The sequence below is a fragment of the Cordyceps fumosorosea genome (assembly GCF_001636725.1).
Source record: "Cordyceps fumosorosea ARSEF 2679 chromosome Unknown scaffold_25, whole genome shotgun sequence".
NCBI classification, from domain to species: domain Eukaryota; kingdom Fungi; phylum Ascomycota; class Sordariomycetes; order Hypocreales; family Cordycipitaceae; genus Cordyceps; species Cordyceps fumosorosea.
Window position 1 is genome coordinate 414,908 of NW_017387325.1, and position 17,904 is coordinate 432,811.

At 53.1% G+C, this 17,904-nt stretch overlaps 5 protein-coding genes across 5 annotated transcripts; 3 read left to right on the forward strand and 2 right to left on the reverse strand.

Annotated features, from left to right (window-relative positions):
• Window positions 1-1,251: 1,251 nt before the first annotated feature.
• Window positions 1,252-2,588, forward strand: ISF_07996 (hypothetical protein; the record flags this gene model as incomplete). The annotated part of the gene is made up of 3 exons (XM_018851599.1): window positions 1,252-1,726; window positions 1,865-2,087; window positions 2,147-2,588. 3 exons carry the CDS (start codon window positions 1,252-1,254, stop codon window positions 2,586-2,588), a joined length of 1,140 nt encoding a protein of 379 aa, XP_018701338.1.
• Window positions 2,589-2,959: 371 nt separating this feature from the next.
• On the reverse strand, window positions 2,960-4,168 carry ISF_07997 (hypothetical protein; the record flags this gene model as incomplete). Its single annotated transcript, XM_018851600.1, has 3 exons — window positions 2,960-3,779; window positions 3,960-4,092; window positions 4,132-4,168. 3 exons carry the CDS (start codon window positions 4,166-4,168, stop codon window positions 2,960-2,962), a joined length of 990 nt encoding a protein of 329 aa, XP_018701339.1.
• Window positions 4,169-4,858: 690 nt separating this feature from the next.
• ISF_07998 (ectonucleotide pyrophosphatase/phosphodiesterase family member 1) lies at window positions 4,859-7,218 on the forward strand (the record flags this gene model as incomplete). Its single annotated transcript, XM_018851601.1, has 2 exons — window positions 4,859-6,701; window positions 6,770-7,218. 2 exons carry the CDS (start codon window positions 4,859-4,861, stop codon window positions 7,216-7,218), a joined length of 2,292 nt encoding a protein of 763 aa, XP_018701340.1.
• A 1,077-nt stretch (window positions 7,219-8,295) lies between these two features.
• ISF_07999 (SNF2-related protein) lies at window positions 8,296-12,024 on the forward strand (the record flags this gene model as incomplete). The annotated part of the gene is made up of 3 exons (XM_018851602.1): window positions 8,296-8,512; window positions 8,570-8,786; window positions 8,853-12,024. 3 exons carry the CDS (start codon window positions 8,296-8,298, stop codon window positions 12,022-12,024), a joined length of 3,606 nt encoding a protein of 1,201 aa, XP_018701341.1.
• Window positions 12,025-12,533: 509 nt separating this feature from the next.
• ISF_08000 (Mediator complex, subunit Med17) lies at window positions 12,534-14,525 on the reverse strand (the record flags this gene model as incomplete). The annotated part of the gene is made up of 2 exons (XM_018851603.1): window positions 12,534-14,163; window positions 14,239-14,525. The coding sequence occupies 2 exons, from the start codon at window positions 14,523-14,525 to the stop codon at window positions 12,534-12,536; spliced, it is 1,917 nt and encodes a 638-aa protein (XP_018701342.1).
• Window positions 14,526-17,904: the final 3,379 nt, after the last annotated feature.

The window sequence follows — 17,904 nt, forward strand, 5'->3', positions numbered from 1 at the left end:
TTCTGGTAGGGATTAGTACCTTTGTGTTTAAACCATCACTATATACGAATAGATGAAGACATACATGACAATATTTCGGGCTATCATTCACTAACCCCCTGTGAAAGTGCCGCAGCTGCTGTTTCACGCACTACTAAATAGATGCTACAAAGATGCTCGAAGATGTCCTCATGATTATTGTGATATAATTGCTGCTTTTGCCTTGCACTGCAATATGTCCGAAGAGGAGGAATGCCTCTGCCCGACTTTCCGGGGCAGTATGGAGTTAACCCCGCCTTGTCGTCCCACCGGCCCGCGTTCCGGGGCCCCACACCACCTCACCGGGCGGAATTGATTCCTCCCCAACTCAGCCTCCACCATATTTTTGACCCCTCCTTGCTTGTCTTGTAATAGGGTTTGCATGGCAAACCTGAAATCCTCGACTGCTTGACGACGGCACCACGGCATGGCGACAGCTCAAGAACCCTGTGGCATGGTGCCGCGGTTTCTTTTATGATTTGTTTGGGTTATTGCCGGGGATGCGAGCCGGCGCAGGCGAAGCGCTGGGGCTGAGTTTGGGCGTGGTTGAGCAGGCACGCTGATTCGGACGAATACGAGGGCGCAAAATGAAGAAGAGGGGTCTCATAACAAAGTTGATGCGGTGGCCGCGATGATGGTGTAGACGAGGTAGACTGGCTGGATGAGGGGAAACATGTATGTACATGTGAGCAGGTTGCGCGTACACATACAGGTCACTCTTTATATGCTAACAGGCAAGGTTATCAACATGATTGCTGCGGTGGTGCTACCTGTCTGCAGTTTTTCCATTTGCCATTGCATTGCAAACAATCCATCTATTCACTTTTCACCGCAGTCGCGGCTGATATACCGTTTCTTTTTTTTTTTTTTGCCTCGTTCATATAAATCAATCGTCACGAGAGCCGCAGGCAACGCAGTTACAGGGTTCAGGCCGAAAGTGTCAAGCCACAGCGTTGCCTGATTTGGCAGCACCGCCCAGGTTGGGTTGCACAACAGACGTCGATCCAACAGCGGTTGGTTTGGCACAAAGACAAGACAGCTTATCCAAACCGTTCGCGTTACACAGGCCCGTTTGTCGACGGATTGCCCAACAACGCAAAGCTCCCTTCCCCCCTCTCTCTTTTCTCCTTTATTTCTTTCCCCCTTTTGTTCATCCTTCAATATTTCTTTCTTTCTTTCTTCCTTCTTGGACTTTTTGGCTGTGCAAAGGCAAAAAACAAAACAAAAAAGGACATGGCCTGGCTGCGCGAGCAGAACCTCAGCGCCGATGCCGTCATCGACGCCGTGCAGTTCTTCCTCGACGGCGAGGGCTGCAATGCCACGTTCGAGGGCGAGTACGGCAACGACGAGTACCATGTGTTCCGGGTGAGCTTCTCGGACCGGCCGAGCGTGTGCCTGCGCGTGGAGCACCCGCGCGGCCACCGCGTGCCCGGCGGCGAGGACGAGCGCGCCATCTGCGCGCGCCTCGAGGGCGAGCGCCGCGCGTACGAGCGCCTCGGCGCGGTCGACTTTCACTGGTCCATGCGGCTGTTCGGTGCGAGCCTCGGCTTCGACAACCCGATCGGCTACCCGTACATGGTCCTCGACTTCGCGGGCGAGAACCGCCTACGGTGGAGCGACGAGAGCCCCGGCGAGCCCGCCCGGAGCGCACTGCTGGCGCGGCTCGCGGGTATCCAGCTCCAGCTCATCCAGCGCACGTTGGAGACTAGTACGTCGGTCTTGCCCCGGTCTTTGTGTTTGTTTGATGGGGAGTTGAAGGGGGATGCGCGGGAAAGGCTGACAGGGCGGCCTGGAAAGACATGGAACTGATGGCCGTTGATCAGCAACTGATGGCCGTTGATAACAGGAGAGATGACGGCGTACGAATTCTTCAAGCAAAAGATTGAATGCCGTCTCGAGAGCATCCGCCAGGGAAACCTACCGGAATTAGTGGAACAGGACGTGCTCGACCAATTGGCCCTTCTGCCCGAAGTCCTGGGCGACGAAAAGGACAATAGGCAGTTCGCCATGGAGCACGGCGATCTACGCGCAGAAAGCATCATCAGCGGCAGCCACTTCAACATTGAGGCGTAAGCCCACATCAAACCCCTTCTGCTCCTTTCCCGACTAACGCAAAATACCTTGCCAGCATCGTCGACTGGGGCTCCGCCGAGATGGTGCCCGTCGCGCAGGCCGCGCGCTTCCCGCCACTGCTGTCCTGCTGCGAATCTGCCGACGACTCGCCGAGCGGGCAGATGCTGCGAGACCGCGCGGCGTATACGGCCGCCGTGGCGTGCGCGGCGGCGCGGCCCCAGCCGGCCCTGCCCTACCCGGGCGAGGGGTACGAGGACGGCTCGCGGGCTGCGGCGCTGGCGGCCATGCGCCATGCTGTCGTCGCTGGCCGCCGCGGGCTGGGCGCTGCCGTACGCCACGCTCCACGAGGACTAGACGGCCTCGCGGCGCGGGGGGGACGAGGCGGGCGTGCTGCGAGGGCGCCGCCACCGCCCGAGGGGGTCGGGGGGGATGATGATAACATTTACTCTTGCTACTGCGATGACGCCGACGACTATTACTCTTGCTACACTACGTGAACTTTGCTCTTGTCGAGTTTACTATTTCTATGTATTTTTTATTCGGTAAAGCAGATCTTGTGAAAGATGCTTTGGAGGCAAAACTTTGCTCCATTAGCGAGCTGGGGATGTTCTGGAAAATTGTGTTCGACTCCCCCAATTGAAGGCCACCGCACAATCTGAAGACAGTCAAGGTCTGCGAGGTTGGATCCGGACGAAGGTCGGGAAGAGAGCGCTTAGTTGGGTCGCAATACGGTTGTTTTCGTCTGCCTTGTTTTTCGTATTTAATATGCCCTTCATGTCGTTGTTGTCTACCTTGTTGTTTTTGTTTTCTATATCCTGCTTGTCGTTGTCATCTGCCTTGTTCTACTTATCTTCCCGCACATAGAGGTCTAACTCGGGCCAAAAACCTGCACCATGGGTTCATGCCGAATCACACCAGGCGAGTAGTGCAGTAGTTGCTTGACCGCCGAATGCCTCTCATCCGCGACCAAGAGCATGTTATCCATTGATCTCCGGACTGTCCCGCCAAGACGCTTACCTCCCGCACCCTCCGCCGCCTCGGCAATCTGCTCCAGTCTCTTTAGCCAGAAAAGCCACCTCTCAGGGCTGAAGCCGGCCGGCGTGGCGCTGCCACACAACGGGTCGCCGCGGAAGAGCTCGCCGAGGCTGCAGGCGTCGCTCTCCCACCGGGCGTCGGCTAGCTGGACGATCTTGTGCCCGGCATGGGACAGCCAAGCGTTGACGGCCGGCAGGAGCGTGGCGAAGGTGACGTCCTGCGGGAGCCTGGCCGGTTCTTCACCATGCTCCTCCTCTCCTGACGCGCCAAGCAGGCGCGGGGTCTCCAGCGCATCGCATAGGAGAGCGAGGCCTATGCCGCTCAGCCTGTCCTGGCAAACACCGACGGACGCTCGTTTTGCTAAGAAAGTGGTAAAGCTGAGAAGATTCTTGCGCCCATCGTCGGCCAGTCCTGGTGCCAAAACGCGGTCATCTGGGACCAAGAACGGCAGATCGGTCCAAATGACCCCGTCAGAAGTTGTCGCCTCGATCGTGACGCTGGCGTCCGCGGGAGAAGGCCTGCGCAGTGCACCCAACTCTCTAGCCTGAATGATCTGGATAACGAGCCGGTCCAGAATAGGATTCTTGTCGGCAGTGTTCTTGGCGGCATGGTAGTAGGTGAACCAGAGATCGTGCAAGTCAATATCGAACTCGCTGGCTCCTCAGAGCGCGAGTATCGGTGGTTTATGTTCTCTAGCGAGCCGGAAGATTCCCAGAGCCGGTTATTATCCCCCTCAGCTCGCGCTATCTCGGCAACCGAAAGCCGCAGCACGTTGGATAGAGTCAAACGAGTCACCGGGCCTGGTGCGTTGAGCCTCGAACGAGACAAGGTACGGGATCAGGAGGATGTGGATGAAGGCGAGTCCGTTCGAGAAGATGGCAGGGGAACCTGGGTGTGCGTCTTGGACAAAGAACACGCGAAAGGTGGTCGCGTCGTTGATACTGAGGAGGTGGAGGCAGAGAGTCTCTAGCTAGATAAGAGGAAGAATGAGGACAGCTATGCCACCGAGGGCCAGTCGGAGGTAGTGTCCTATATCCTCCATTGTGGTTGGAGGTGTCTGGGATGCTTGTTGGTTTTCCGTTCGTGCGTTTCGAGCGTGTGTGTTTGCTAAATTTTGGGAGGGGCATTCACTCTCTTCGTGTAAAATCTGTAGGATAGGATTTTTCTACGGAGGGCTTTTAAACAAGATAAATAATCTCAATTCTGTGGCGGCCTGAGCCAACCTTCCATTAGCAACTTAAACATGTACACACGGCGAGCGGGCTATCAATTTCAGAGGGTTTCGGGTAGTCACATAACTTACTACCTAACCATGTAGACACGTTCCTGCGACAACTTAAAAGTGCACTGATTCGTATACTTGTTTCAAGCCAACTCGGTGACTAGATGCTTGGAGGTCCCCGAGCTTTGCAATGAATGGCGTAGCACGCGTATAATTTAGAAGCACTACAGGGCTAGGACGGTTGTGTTAAATAATAAAGAGCTGAATGAATGTCACCTAATAAAGTTCAAGTAAAATCCAAGTGCGACTGCAAGTGCTGCGTCTTAGACAATTCATGTGGACAGATTGGGAAAGATTACGCGACCCACCTTGTTAGACTGGCGTCAGCAAGGGGCCCGAATGGAAGCGCCGGCTCTCTTCATCATTAACGACTGTCCAACCCCGATTTCATATGATCATCATCTCTCCATCATGAGCTTTTAAGCTCCTTCAAATCATAAACCACTCACCATGCCCGCGAACCGGTTAAACACAGACACGCCGATGCGGCAGCGCGAGGGCTCGCTGCTGTCGCCGGTGGCGTACGACGACGACGCCGCGTCCCTGCACTCCCGTAGCGACCAAGACTCGGACAGCGACGACGATCAGCTGCAGCAGGCGGCCCGCAACAGTCGCGAGCTGCGCGCCCACGACCGCATCGTCCTGGTCGAGGAGGAGGACATCGACCGCCTCGTCACCGACTCGCGGCGGAAACAGGAGCGAGAGCGCCGCGGGTCCGGCCTCGCCGTGCCCAACCCCCTCAAGCTCTTCCGTCGACCCAGTCTGTCCGCCATGTCCGTGTCCTCGGCCGCCAGCTCCACCGAAGACCTGCGCGCCGAGAAGCGCCGCCAGCGCCGCTCCCGGCGCCAGCGTAAGCGGCAGGCCCTGATGGAGCGCGCCGAGCACGGCGAGGACGGCGAGCTCATGTACGAGATGGAGGAGGGGGGCATGAAGGACGGCAGCAGCACCGGCAATAGCAGCGACCGAGACGACAGCGACGAGAGGGATAGAAGACACCTGGGGCTGATGGCGCAGGAGCATGTTCAGCGGCGACGCAGCTGGAGGCGCTGGCTGCTGATCCACGCGCTGATCCTGATCGGCTTCACCATCCTCGTGCTTGTCGCGTGGAAGCTGACCAAGGCGAAAAAGCACGGCGGCGCTGCCATCAAGGATCGATTTATAAGCAACGGTACGGCGCTGTTCGGACCGACGACACTGGTCATCAGCTTGGACGGTTTCCGCGCCGACTTTTTGAGCCGCGGACTGACGCCACGCCTGAATGCCTTTGTCAAGGAAGGTATTTCGCCGAAATACATGCTCCCGTCGTTCCCGTCAGTGACGTTCCCGAACCACTACACGCTAGCGACCGGCCTCTACCCCGAAGCACACGGCGTGGTAGGAAACACATTTTGGGACCCGGAGCTCAAGGCCGAATTTTACTATACCGACCCCGACCGCAGCCTGGATCCCAAGTGGTGGGGAGGCGAGCCGTTCTGGGCTACAGCAGAGAAGCAGGGCGTACGCAGCGCTGTTCACATGTGGCCTGGAAGCGAAGCGCATATTCTCAACATTGAGCCTAGCGTTATAGACAAGTACAATGGCGATGAAAAACTCGACAACAAGGTTGCACGAATCATGGATTTTCTGGACATGCCGGGCAAGGAAGACGAGACTGTCGATCCGGAGCACTGGCGTCCTCAGCTTATTGCCGCCTACGTGCCGGACGTCGATGCCGACGGACACAAATACGGCCCGAACAGCACGGAGATTCGCACCACGATTCAAGCTGTAGATACGATGATGGACAAGATATTCCAGGGCCTGGAGGCGCGCAACCTCTCGCAGATTGTCAATGTCGTGGTTGTATCGGACCACGGCATGGCCACGACGGATCGGACACGGCTGCTGCAGCTCGAGGACCTGGTCGACACCAGCAAAATTGAACACGTAGACGGTTGGCCGCTGATGGGCCTGCGACCTAAGGACATAGACGACACGCAGTCACTGTACGATGGGCTGAAGGACAAGGCAAAGACAAACCCTGGCATCGAGGTGTACATGCGAGACGTCGACATGCCTGAGCGCTACCATTTTTCCAAGAATGACCGCATCGCGCCACTTTGGATCGTCCCCAAGACGGGCTGGGCCATTGTTAGGAAGGACGATTTTGACCTCGCGACGGTCGCTGATGACGAGGTCTACCACCCGCGTGGCCTGCACGGCTACGACCACGAGCACCCGCTGATGAGGGCAATTTTCATTGCGCGGGGACCAGCGTTCCCCCATCCAGCAAACAGCATGATGGAGCCTTTCCGTGAGTCACCAATGCTAAACCCCGCGGATCACAAAACTGTAGTGAGGCTAATGTGACGACCTTGTTAGAAAATATTGAGCTGTACAATCTGCTGTGCGACTCGGTCGGCATCACACCTCAGCCAAACAACGGCACGTTGAGGCTGCCGCTGCGACCCATCGGCACGCACACAGACGAGGTGGCGGAAGAACAGGACCCGCCGCCCGCGGAGGCGGTCACAGAAGCGACGACGTCGACGGCGCCCGCAAGCACGCAGTCGACGAGCGTGGCCAGCAGTATCGAGACAGAGGCAGTGCCGGCGACAGTGACGACGACGGAGTCGGAGACAACGGCACAGCCCGAGGCGACGGCGCAGCCAGACAAGGGCGGCGATAACGATACCGGCGGCGGGGAAGAAGCAGACGGGGGCCAAGACGAGGGTCTGCTGGGCTCGATCGTGGGCGTCGTTGGCGATGCATGGGACTGGATCACTGGACAGGCTGGCAAGGTCTGGAACGACATTGTCGGTGGCTCGTAGCAAGTTGGAGGTGGGGTCATGGGTGGAAAACTGTCTTTTTTGGAAACGAAGTTTGTTTTGTTAGATGAGGGGCTCGTCTTACTCTTTCTTTGTTTTTGGATTGCATCTTTTAGAGATAGCGTTGCTTTTTCATGTTTATACACTGCCTGAGCTGAGCGGAACAACAATTTCTCCTTTTCAAGCGACAATGACGCGGGGTTCTGTGCAGGTGACAACAGCCTAACTAAGAGCTGAGCAAGAGGTGAAGAGACACAGAGTCACAAGCTGAGTTTGAAGGGCGGAAACGGAAACGGGTGCGTGCCTGCGTGGTGAGGCTGCGGAGCTTAGGCGTGTCGCCCTCGTGTGACTTGCTTGCTATGCGAAATGAGGCTGTGAGAGGTGGTGCATGGCAGTGGTTGATTGCGTAAGAAAGCCACGTATCACTGCTCCGACTTGCATCGAGGCCTGCTTCGGCAGTAGCACAAGGTCTTTGCGTTGGAGGGGGGTTAGGAATAAAACAGCACTCCAACATGCGTCCTGTGTGAATGCAGTGCGGCTGAGAGAGGAAGATGTCTGACAACATGGGGTGGAGAACCGGAGCTAGCTAGCTAATGTCGCGGATAATAATGAAATGATTATGGTAAAAAGAGAAGATATAGAAATCAGGAAACATTTAAAAGATGATAAGAAAGATAAAAAACAAAAAAATATCCTTTGCCCGTGTTAGTCGTACCCTTGAACTTACTTAGACAAGCCCCTCCCGGCCAACTTGGCGGCAGATCTAGGCACCCGGACGCAAAGTCTCCACTAAAATTTAATTGAGTTCGCCACAGACAGACGCGCCTCGTATCATCATTGAAGTGAATGTTGGGAGCGCCCGTCGCTGCATCACCCATTGTGTGCGCCCAGGAAAAAGCTTGCCTCCCACAAATAATTGATCTTTAACTGACCGCCAGACCCTTCTCCCGAACCGTCCATCTTCCACCACACACCAAACCGCCCCCTACTCGCAATACCGACCTGTTTTCTCCGCTCGCTTCACGCCCAGCCAACCCGTTCCCCCTCCACGATACGTTTAGACATGCGCCGCGCGATAGCATGGCCGGCACGAAACAACAAGAACTAGCGAGGGTGAGGGAGGAGATTGGCTTCCAGAAAGCCATCCTCAACTCGCTCGAGAACGCGGAAGATGCCGCCTCTTTGAGGGCGCGCCTCGACGCTACACAGTCACTGGGGATCCTCTTCGACAGGCTGCGCTCGCTCCAATGTAGCAACCCGCCTCGCTCCGTCGCGGTACATCTAGACGCTCACCCAGGTAGGTCGCGAGAAAACAATTGAAGGCCTTTCGGATACTGACAGTGATCCGACATAGCCAGAGAAGCGGGAACAGCTCAAGGCCTCCCAGGTCCGCCCACGACGCCCATCAGCCTTCCCACCAGGAAGCGCCCCCCCGGAAGTCCTACCAATGCCAGTCCGTACTCCAAATCACAAAAGACGACTCCAGCGTCAAGTGCTACCGGAAAAGGACTTGGGGGCTCGACCGACAGGCCCCTCGACTCTGACGACTTGGAGGTCATTGACCTCACAGGGTACGATAACCACCCTCCCCTTTCAATGGACCGTTTACTGGAATCTACCTGGCTAACATGACCTAGCGACGACCTCGCCGATACCTCGGGCAGCATTGCCGCTCAGATGCGGCAGGAGAAGCTGGCCGCCCAGAGACGGCGTGACCACCAACTGGCTCAAAGCCTGCAGCAGCAACGTGGACCACAACGTCCCAACGGCCTTCCAGCTCCGACCTTCGATCCATTTCAGCGTCTTATGCAGAATGCCAGAACCAGCGGAGCCCCCAAAGCAGGCTTCCAGGATGCGGACATGAACCCAGTGAAACCCGAGCACGCAGGCTCTCCGAGCTTGACTCAGCCTCCTGTCTGGCCTGGTGGAAGCGAAGCGCAGAGGCTTGAGCTCATTCGCCGCATAAGGTTGGCCCAACAACACGGAATGCAGAGCATGGATAGAATGCAGACAATAAAGCAACAACAACTGGAACCAGGCCGGAACCTGTCTCATGGCAATCCGCTACAACCATATCCTCCTGGCTTGCCTGGTGCCTTTCCAGTCCCCCAGTATAGCCCGGGACCTGGCCCATTCGGCCTATCTCCCTCCCAACCACCAACCAAGGTTCTTGGCTCTACGACTTGGCCGACCCTTCCTTCTACCTCAATGAACGACATCATCAACCGCACCAGCGCCTTCTCATATACTGCCGCCGCGACCGCCTCAGCAGCCAGGTCCGGCTATCATCCTCATATGCCCGATCGCATGAGATACTTTCTAGACATGTCCGAGGATCAGGACAAGATAAGCGACAAAGAGCTAGAAGATTTGCTCGCAAACATTCGTCCCGATGAAGACATTCCGCTTGGAGAACGCGAAGAGACGGTTGAAGGCCTTAAGGTGAAAATCTACCGCCACCAGCAAGCCGCCCTCAAGTGGATGCAGAACATGGAAGACGGCTCAAATAAGGGCGGCATCCTGGCAGACGACATGGGCCTGGGGAAGACGGTCTCTGCGCTCGCATTGATGTTGACAAAGCGTTCGACAACACGACCGAAAACCAACCTCATAATCGGCCCCCTTGCACTGATTCGCCAATGGGAGGAGGAAATCAACAGCAAAGTCTCAAGCTCACATAGGTTGTCCGTGTTTGTGTATCACAACAAGAAGGCTACGACTGATGAGCTTCTCTCATACGATGTGGTGCTGACCACGTATGGCACCATTGCCGCAGAGGTGAAACGGCTGGACCTCTACGTGAAGGAGAATATCGACGCTGGGAGAAGTGCCGACTTTACACAGAGCGAATCTGCGGTCAAGTTTCCCCTACTTCACCCTACCAAGGCGAAGTATCACCGTGTAATTCTTGACGAAGCCCAGTGCATCAAGAATAAGGATACGCAGACTGCCAAGGCCTGCCACCGCCTGCGCGCCAATTTCCGCTGGTGCCTCACCGGCACGCCGATGATGAATGGAGTGCTGGAACTCTATTCGCTGCTCGCATTTTTGCATATTCGGCCATACTGCGCTTGGGATAACTTCCGCCAGCAATTTGGCGTCTTGTTTGGCAAGAGAGGAGATGAGAAGAGTGTTGCCATGAGCAAGCTGCGTGCCCTCCTCAAGGCGATTATGCTTAGGCGAAAGAAGAACACAATGTTGGATGGCAAGCCCATCGTCGAGCTGCCAAAAAAGACCGAGAGTGTTGTTTACGCAGAGCTTTCGGAGGATGAGCGTGACTTTTACAATCAATTGGAAGTCAAGGCTCAGGTTCAGTTCAGCAAGTACCTCCGTGAAGGCAGCATCGGACGAAATTATTCCAACATTTTGGTACTTCTCTTGCGACTTCGCCAAGCTTGCTGCCACCCGCATCTCAATCTAGATGTCACTGACACTACTCCGGTGACGGAAGCGGAGGTCCTCGAGCTTGTCAAAAAGCTGAAACCGAGCATCGTTGCGAGAATCAGGACCGCGAACGGATTTGAGTGTCCTATATGCTATGATGCCGTTCCGTCGCCTCAGTTCTTCATCCCCTGTGGCCATGATAGCTGCAGTCAGTGTCTAAGTCGCATCGCCGATAATGCAGCCTCGGCGAACATTCAGGAAGGTCACGAGAGCGACAAGTGCAAGTGCCCAGTCTGCAGGGGGCAGTTCAACCCGAAGGAATGCTTTACCCTGGAGGCCTTCCGAAAGGTTCACCAGCCTGAGGCGTTCAAGAAGGAAGATGAATCAGACGACGAATCAGAGGATGAATCTGATGAAGAAGTCATCGGGGAGGCCGATGCCGAAGAGGATGACTTGTACAGTGACGATAGGGTGGATGTCAAAGGGAATTTGGCTGGTTTCGTCGTGGACGACAGCGTCTTCAACGACTCTGACGATGACACTGACGCCACGCCCGTTGCCATCGACAGCATCAAAGCCGAAGTCAAGGGCGAAAGCTCGTCCTCTGGCTCGTCTCCTGGTTCCAGAGTCAAACCCGAAGAGGACGAGGACGAAAAGGAGAAGCTACGCAAAGTCCTGATAAAGCAAGGTAAACGTGTGCAAGGCACCCAGTCCCGGAAACCGAAGAAGACCAAGTCGAAGGGGAAGAAGAAGAAGAGCGAAAAGGAAAAGATCATCAAGACGGATATCCGGCCGTCGATGCTCAAGGAGCTGCGCATTGAAGCTCGCAAGAGTCGCGAGGCCTACCGCAGATACATGAATTATCTCCGACAGAATTGGCTCCCCGCTGCCAAGGTCTCCGAATGCATTCGGCTACTCCGTGAGGCCGAAAAGGACGGGGGCAAGTCGATTGTCTTCTCGCAGTGGACGCTGTTACTAGATCTCATCGAAGTCGGCATGGACCACGCGGGCTTCAAGAACAAGCCGAAGCGCTATGATGGCGGCATGTCCGGCGACGAGCGCAACGCGGTTGCTAGGGCCTTCCAGGACGCGAGCCGCCGGGACGTGACCGTGATGCTCGTCTCGCTGCGCGCCGGCAACGCGGGGCTCAACCTGACGCAGGCGAGGCGCGTCATCATCATGGACCCCTTCTGGAACCCGTACATTGAGATGCAGGCGGTCGACCGCGCCTACCGCATCGGGCAGACGCAGCCTGTACAGGTGTTTCGCATCCTGACCAAGGACACGGTCGAGGACCGCATCGTGGACCTCAAGGAGCGCAAGCAGGCCATCGTCGAGGCCGCGCTCGACGAGGCGGAGAGCGCCAAGATTGGTCGTTTGGGCGTCAGCGAGCTCAAATTTTTGTTCAACAGACGAGATGATTAGTTTCCTGCGACTGCGCAGCCAGATTTTGTTGTTTGATTTTATGTTTTGTTTGCTTGTTATACTGGCTTGGACAATAGGCGGGAGGAAGAGCGATGCATCAAGGGCTTGGCCTCGGCGTTATTTGCAACTTGTGGCTTTCCTTTTTGTCCACGATTAGTAATGATTGACTTGTACTTTTTAGTATGTCTTTTTTTTAAAAGATTATGAGAATGGATGATGGCATAGGGGTATAAAGTCCTGCCCTTTTTGGCTTTTTTTTTTCAGCTAGACAATTATGAATATGAATAGATGGTGCAGTTAAAGAAAGGTGAAAGAAAATAGCGAAGATCAAGGAGACAAGAAATTGTTCCATCTCTACCTCTTCTATATTGTGACTGTCAAGTTTCTTGCCTAAAATTTTTCCAAACAAACTCCTTTTGGTGTTGAAAATTCATAACCCCCCGATGACGCCGTTGCTGCAACCTGCTGGCTGAAATTGATGTTATCGTGATAAACTCCCCTCTCCATCTTCATCTCTTCAAGACGTTGTCCACCACGGCTTCCAGCGTCTCCTTCGCGGACGTCTCCGCGTCCGGCGTCCACGTCCACGACCGCGCACCGCCCGACGACGACGGTCGCGCGCTCCTCACCGTCAGCTGCAGCGGCTGCCGCGCTCCGCCCTTGCCGCACGCGACGGCGAAGTCGAGCTGCCGCGGCGGCCCGTCCAGCCCCGCGGTGCCGCCGCCGAGCCTCGCCATGTGGTGCGCCGCGAGCGCGCGCCCCGCCAGCGTGCCCAGGTAGTCCGCCAGCGCCGCAACATCCGGGTAGCCGTCCGCGTAGGGCGCGCAGAGCGCGTGAATCGTGGCGTCGGCGGGCGCCAGCACGTGGTAGTACGTGGCGGTGACGGGCACGAGGTACGTCCGTCCGCGGACGGCGAAGTCGACGCCGGGGAGCAGCGCGACCTCGAGGGCGAAGTCGGTCGGCTGCAGCATGGCGCGGACGAGCGCGACGGCGGCGGGCGTTCCGGGGGGCAGTTCGGCGGCGAGGGTGGGCTGCGGCGTGCGCAGGGTGAAGGAGGCGGAGGACAGGCCGGCGGAGCGCAGCGTCCGAACGAGGGAGCCGACGAGCCGCGTGCAGGAGGTGGCGGCGCGCGCGTAGGTGAGCCGCGCGACGACGGGGCGCAGCAGCGTGTGCACCATCTGCTGCTGGCCGCGCGCGCGGGGGACGTGCGGCGGGAAGGGTCGCGTGCGCAGCATCTCGCCGCAGCGGTGGGCGTAGGTGAGGAGGATGTGCAGCGCGAGGGAGATGGCCTGCGCCGTGACGTCTTCCGGGAGGGGTTCGTCGGGGGCCTCCGGCGACTGGCATGCAGAGACGGGGAGCAGCTCGACGACGATTCGGGCGTCGTCGCCGTCGTCGTCGCCCGCCACCGCGCACACGAGACGCTTCTCGCCCTCGGCGCGCACGTCGTAGGCGGCGAGAGAGCGGGCCTCGCGGGTGAGCTCGTGCCAGAGTTCCTGCGCGAAGATTGTGTTTCGCGCGCCGAGCACACGCGTCTCGAGGTCCTGCTCCTCGTCCTCATCGTCGCCGTACGCGTCGGTGAGCTCGCGCGGGGCGGCGCGGCCGACGACCTTGCCGCCCCGCTCGTACGTGACGACCAGGCGCTCCTGCGTGCCGCCGAGGCGACTGATGTCGAGGCGGGCCGCGCCGTCCTCGTCCCCGCGACGCAGGGGCGCGAGTCCGAGGCGCTGGAACTCGGGCGCCGCTTCAGAGAAGCCGAAGCGCACGCCGAGGGTGCCGGGCGGCTCACGCGGGACGCGACAGACGGACCAGCCGGCCTGGCGCACGGCCATGACGCCCTCCCAGTACCGACCCTCGGCGGCCATCTCGGCGGCAAGGAAGGCGGTGGCGTCCTCGGCGGCGTCGCGCGCGGCGTCAATCTCCATGAGGGTCCAGCCGAGGGCGACGGCGGCGCGGTCGGTCGTCTTTGCGGCCGGGGCTGTGGGAGCGTCGTCGTCGGTGAGGCGGTCCGCGCCCATGGTGCCGATGCCGACCATGTCGCGGAGCTGCTGGCTCAGCGTGAGGCCGGCCTGTGTCGGGTTCTGCTTGGATAGGAGCAGCGAGAGCGAGTCGAGCGTGAGCATTGCCGTGTTGCTCGCGACGCTGGGGGAGGACGACAGTTAGCAAGCACTCGGGGGCAATCCGCTTGTCGTTAGAGGGGTGGTGGCGGGAGCGCACTCAATGTTCCTGAGAACTTCTGCCCGGAGGGCCTGGGGGTCTTTGGCCTCAGCGTCCTCTTCGTCTTCATCGTCGTCGGCGTCGTCCGACATGTCAACGTCTTGCGTGCCGTCCTCGCCATTAGCCGCCTCGCCAATCTCTTCCTCTAGGTTCGTCTCCGTGACCGCCCGGAAGCCCCCCGGCAGGGCGTTGACGCGCGCGATGAGCTCGGAGAGATTCTTGGGGCTCTTGTCGGCGACGGGGAAGGGCCGCATGGATAGCGGAGGGCCGTCGCCGCCCGAAGTCATGCTGGTGGAATTGCTCAGTCGTTCTCTGGTTCCGGGGGTTCGCGGGCGCGCGTGACGAATGCCGCCGGGCTGCTGGGATTGATGGAGTCCTTCGAGAGTGCCCACGATGAGGGAAACTGGATCAGGACGGCTGGCGCGTGAGGTTTTTCGCGTTGTTTGCAGGCTTGGAGTTTGGTTGGACAAAGCCGTGCCATGGGCTGGAGGAAGTCTGTTCCGCGTTGTTGGACAGGGACCACTTTTTGGCTGGTTGTGTCAATGCATGCACTGACTTGAATTGTCAAGATGAACTGCGCAACAATGGACATTTCCTCTTTTCTTTTGGTTAAAAAAAGGAAGAAGCATAGGGACAAGAGAAGATTGAAACCGTTAAAGGGTCAGTACTTGCCAGTACTTTCGAAGGTTCTGCTTCTCATCCGCTGATAGAGAGGCTAGCAACATCTACGACATGGCTGAGAGCCAGCAGGGCTGCTGATGTATGTAGCTGCAACGAACAGCACCCTACTTAGTAGATATGGCTTGTCTCCATTAGAAGCAACTAGAGAAAAAGAATAAAAAAAAACATATAACAGCCGGTGTTCACTAGTCGTTACTAACCTAACTACTAATCTACTAATTAATAGCGTATCTATAGGGTGGTAGATAGGATAGGATGTCTTATAGAGTAAAAGGAGTAACTTAATCCTATAGTTTACTATAACGGTGGCTTAATCCTAATCCACAGTTAGTCTGCTTCTTAGGTAGAGAGTCGGTTTAAATGCATAAAGTGCACACGAGCAGTTATTATAGTATAAGTCACATTAGGAGATGTCTCCTAATAGTAGAGCTATTACTTAAATTAATTAGTAGAGATCTAGACTACCTAGCTATAGGAATACCTCCTCCTTAAGTACTCGTCCACCTCTCTACTATAACTCTAGATTAGAAGGCTTAACCTTTAATCCCCTAGATCCTATTCCTAGATTAATAGCTTAATGGCTTAAGTCCTTAATCCTAAGGAGATCATATAATCTCCTATCCTTTTTAGTAGCTAGTGTAATAAGCCTTCGCCTTACCTCACTCAGCCCCGCCTACACGTCTTATAGTATTTATAACATAATACTCCTCCCTTAGTAGTCTTATCCTTAAGGCTATTAAAGTAGGCCGCCTAGGTGGTAGGTAGTTTTCCCTCCTACATCATTATAGCCTATTATGTCTACTAATCACGTTATTAAGTAGAGATTAAAACCACATTCCTAAAAGTCCGAATAGTGTAAGGCTTTATTATACTCTATTCTTTCTAATCCTTAGGCTATAGAAAAGGGTCCCTATTCTTATTACTAGAAGAAGGGTATCGCTTCTTACTAACTGTTATCTTCTAATTCTTCTCACTATGCTTAGTGCGTAATGGATCACTAATCCTACTATAATATATAGGGCATTTCGCTAGCCTAGCTTCACTAGATAGCCGATCACTATATACGTTTTAAGTAAGAGCTTAAAATAACTAAGGAGGAACGTCGTACAATAGACGCTAAGATTAAGTGTCTTTAAAAATAAAAGAAATTATAGTTTAAGAAAATAATACACACTATTATGTGTAGTATTAATAATATTAAGGAGTTAGAGTGTATAGAATAGGAGGAAGTAGAATAGCTTTAAAAGGCTACTAGTGCCTTTCCTACTCTATCTAAGGAGTTAGATCCTTCCTTAGTTTATTCTTTTAAGGCTAAGTTTAGGTAGAGTCCCTTAAGGGCCCTTATAGGATTAACTAGACTACTTTTCTTTAGAGTAAAACTAGTTAAGTAGTTTTAAATAATTAGATAGGTTCTTAAGTGGTTCCTATGTGTTCTTAGAGTTTAGGTATCCTTTCCACTTAATAAGATAATAACGATTCTTCTTAGTTCCTTATACTTTAAGTATCTTCTCTACTTTATATTCATTCGTGTCTTTAATAGTAATGTTTATAGTGAGTATTATATCACTTAGTGCTTTCTCTAGTAATAATATATAAAATATAGGGTGTATCTTTATCCCTTCTAGTAGTAATAGTTTATAGTTAACTTCTAATAGTTTTTATTTAATAAAGAATAGTCTAATTTTCTTCTAGTTAAGTTTATTACTAGGTCGTTTTATTTTAATGTTTTTATAGATAAGGTAAACTTTATCTCCTCTCTTTAGGATTAGCACTAGTAATCTCTTTTTATCCGTATAGTGTTTTATTTAATTCTATAAAAATATCCATTCTATTTATAGGTGCTTCTATATTTCTATAATTATTACTGTGTGCACTATAGCTACTAGTGTGTTTATATTCTATGTCACGTGTGTTTTAATCGTAGGGTTATATCCATAATTTACCCTAAAAGGTGATATTTTTATATTTTCATTTTCTAAGCTATTTATAGCCTATTATATAAGTAGTAACTATTCTACCTAATCATTTTATTAGTAGTTTATATAACTTTATAGGTACTATTTAAGTACCTAATTCTAGATTTTAGTTTATCTATCTATTTATAGGTAGAATGCTATTAAAAGGTTTTATTTAACCTTTATAATTTCTATAAGGCATTTCTAGAAGTTTAATATAAAGAGTTTATTTTAGTCTATTATTAGCTTTATAGGTAACCTATGTTATATAATAATTATCTTAAAGAATATGTATACTAGATCCTTCGTATTACTTAACTCTATATATAGGATATAATAGGTATATTTTATTAATTTATTAATAATAACTAGGATACTATTATAGTATACTCCTATTATAGATTCTTTAGATTTTAGTAATTTAATAATAAAGTCTATAGTGATTATTTACTATACTCTTTCTAGTGGTAGTATTAGTTATAGTTCTCTATAGGGCGCGTGTTATACTACCTTAGCTTTATTATAGGTGTTGTATTTCTTAATGATTTTCTATACTGTTTTTCTACTTTCTAGGAAGTTATATAATCTTCTTAATCTATTAATCGTTTTCCTTATACCTACACCCTAATGTCTATATAATGGGTGTTCGTGTATTTCCTTAATAAGCTACTCTTAAAGTGTACTAGGAATATACTAACGTTTATTAAATAAGTAGTTATTCCCACTCTTAGTTATATATTTATTTCCTAATTATCTAAGTAGCTATCTTTTTTAGCGTAAGATACAATATGTTGTATCTACGTATTATCTAGCTTAACTTACTAGGTTATACTAATTTCCTATATGCCTAGTATAAGGTTCCTATCTTTATTAGTTTATAATAAGGGTGTGTTATCCACTTATTCTTCTAACTTTAGATCTTCTTAGTAGCTAAGTGTATCTACCCTACTATTCTCTAATCCTTTATAGTATATAATCTTAAAGTTATAGTCTATAAGGTTTTTATACTATCTAATTTACTATTTATTTA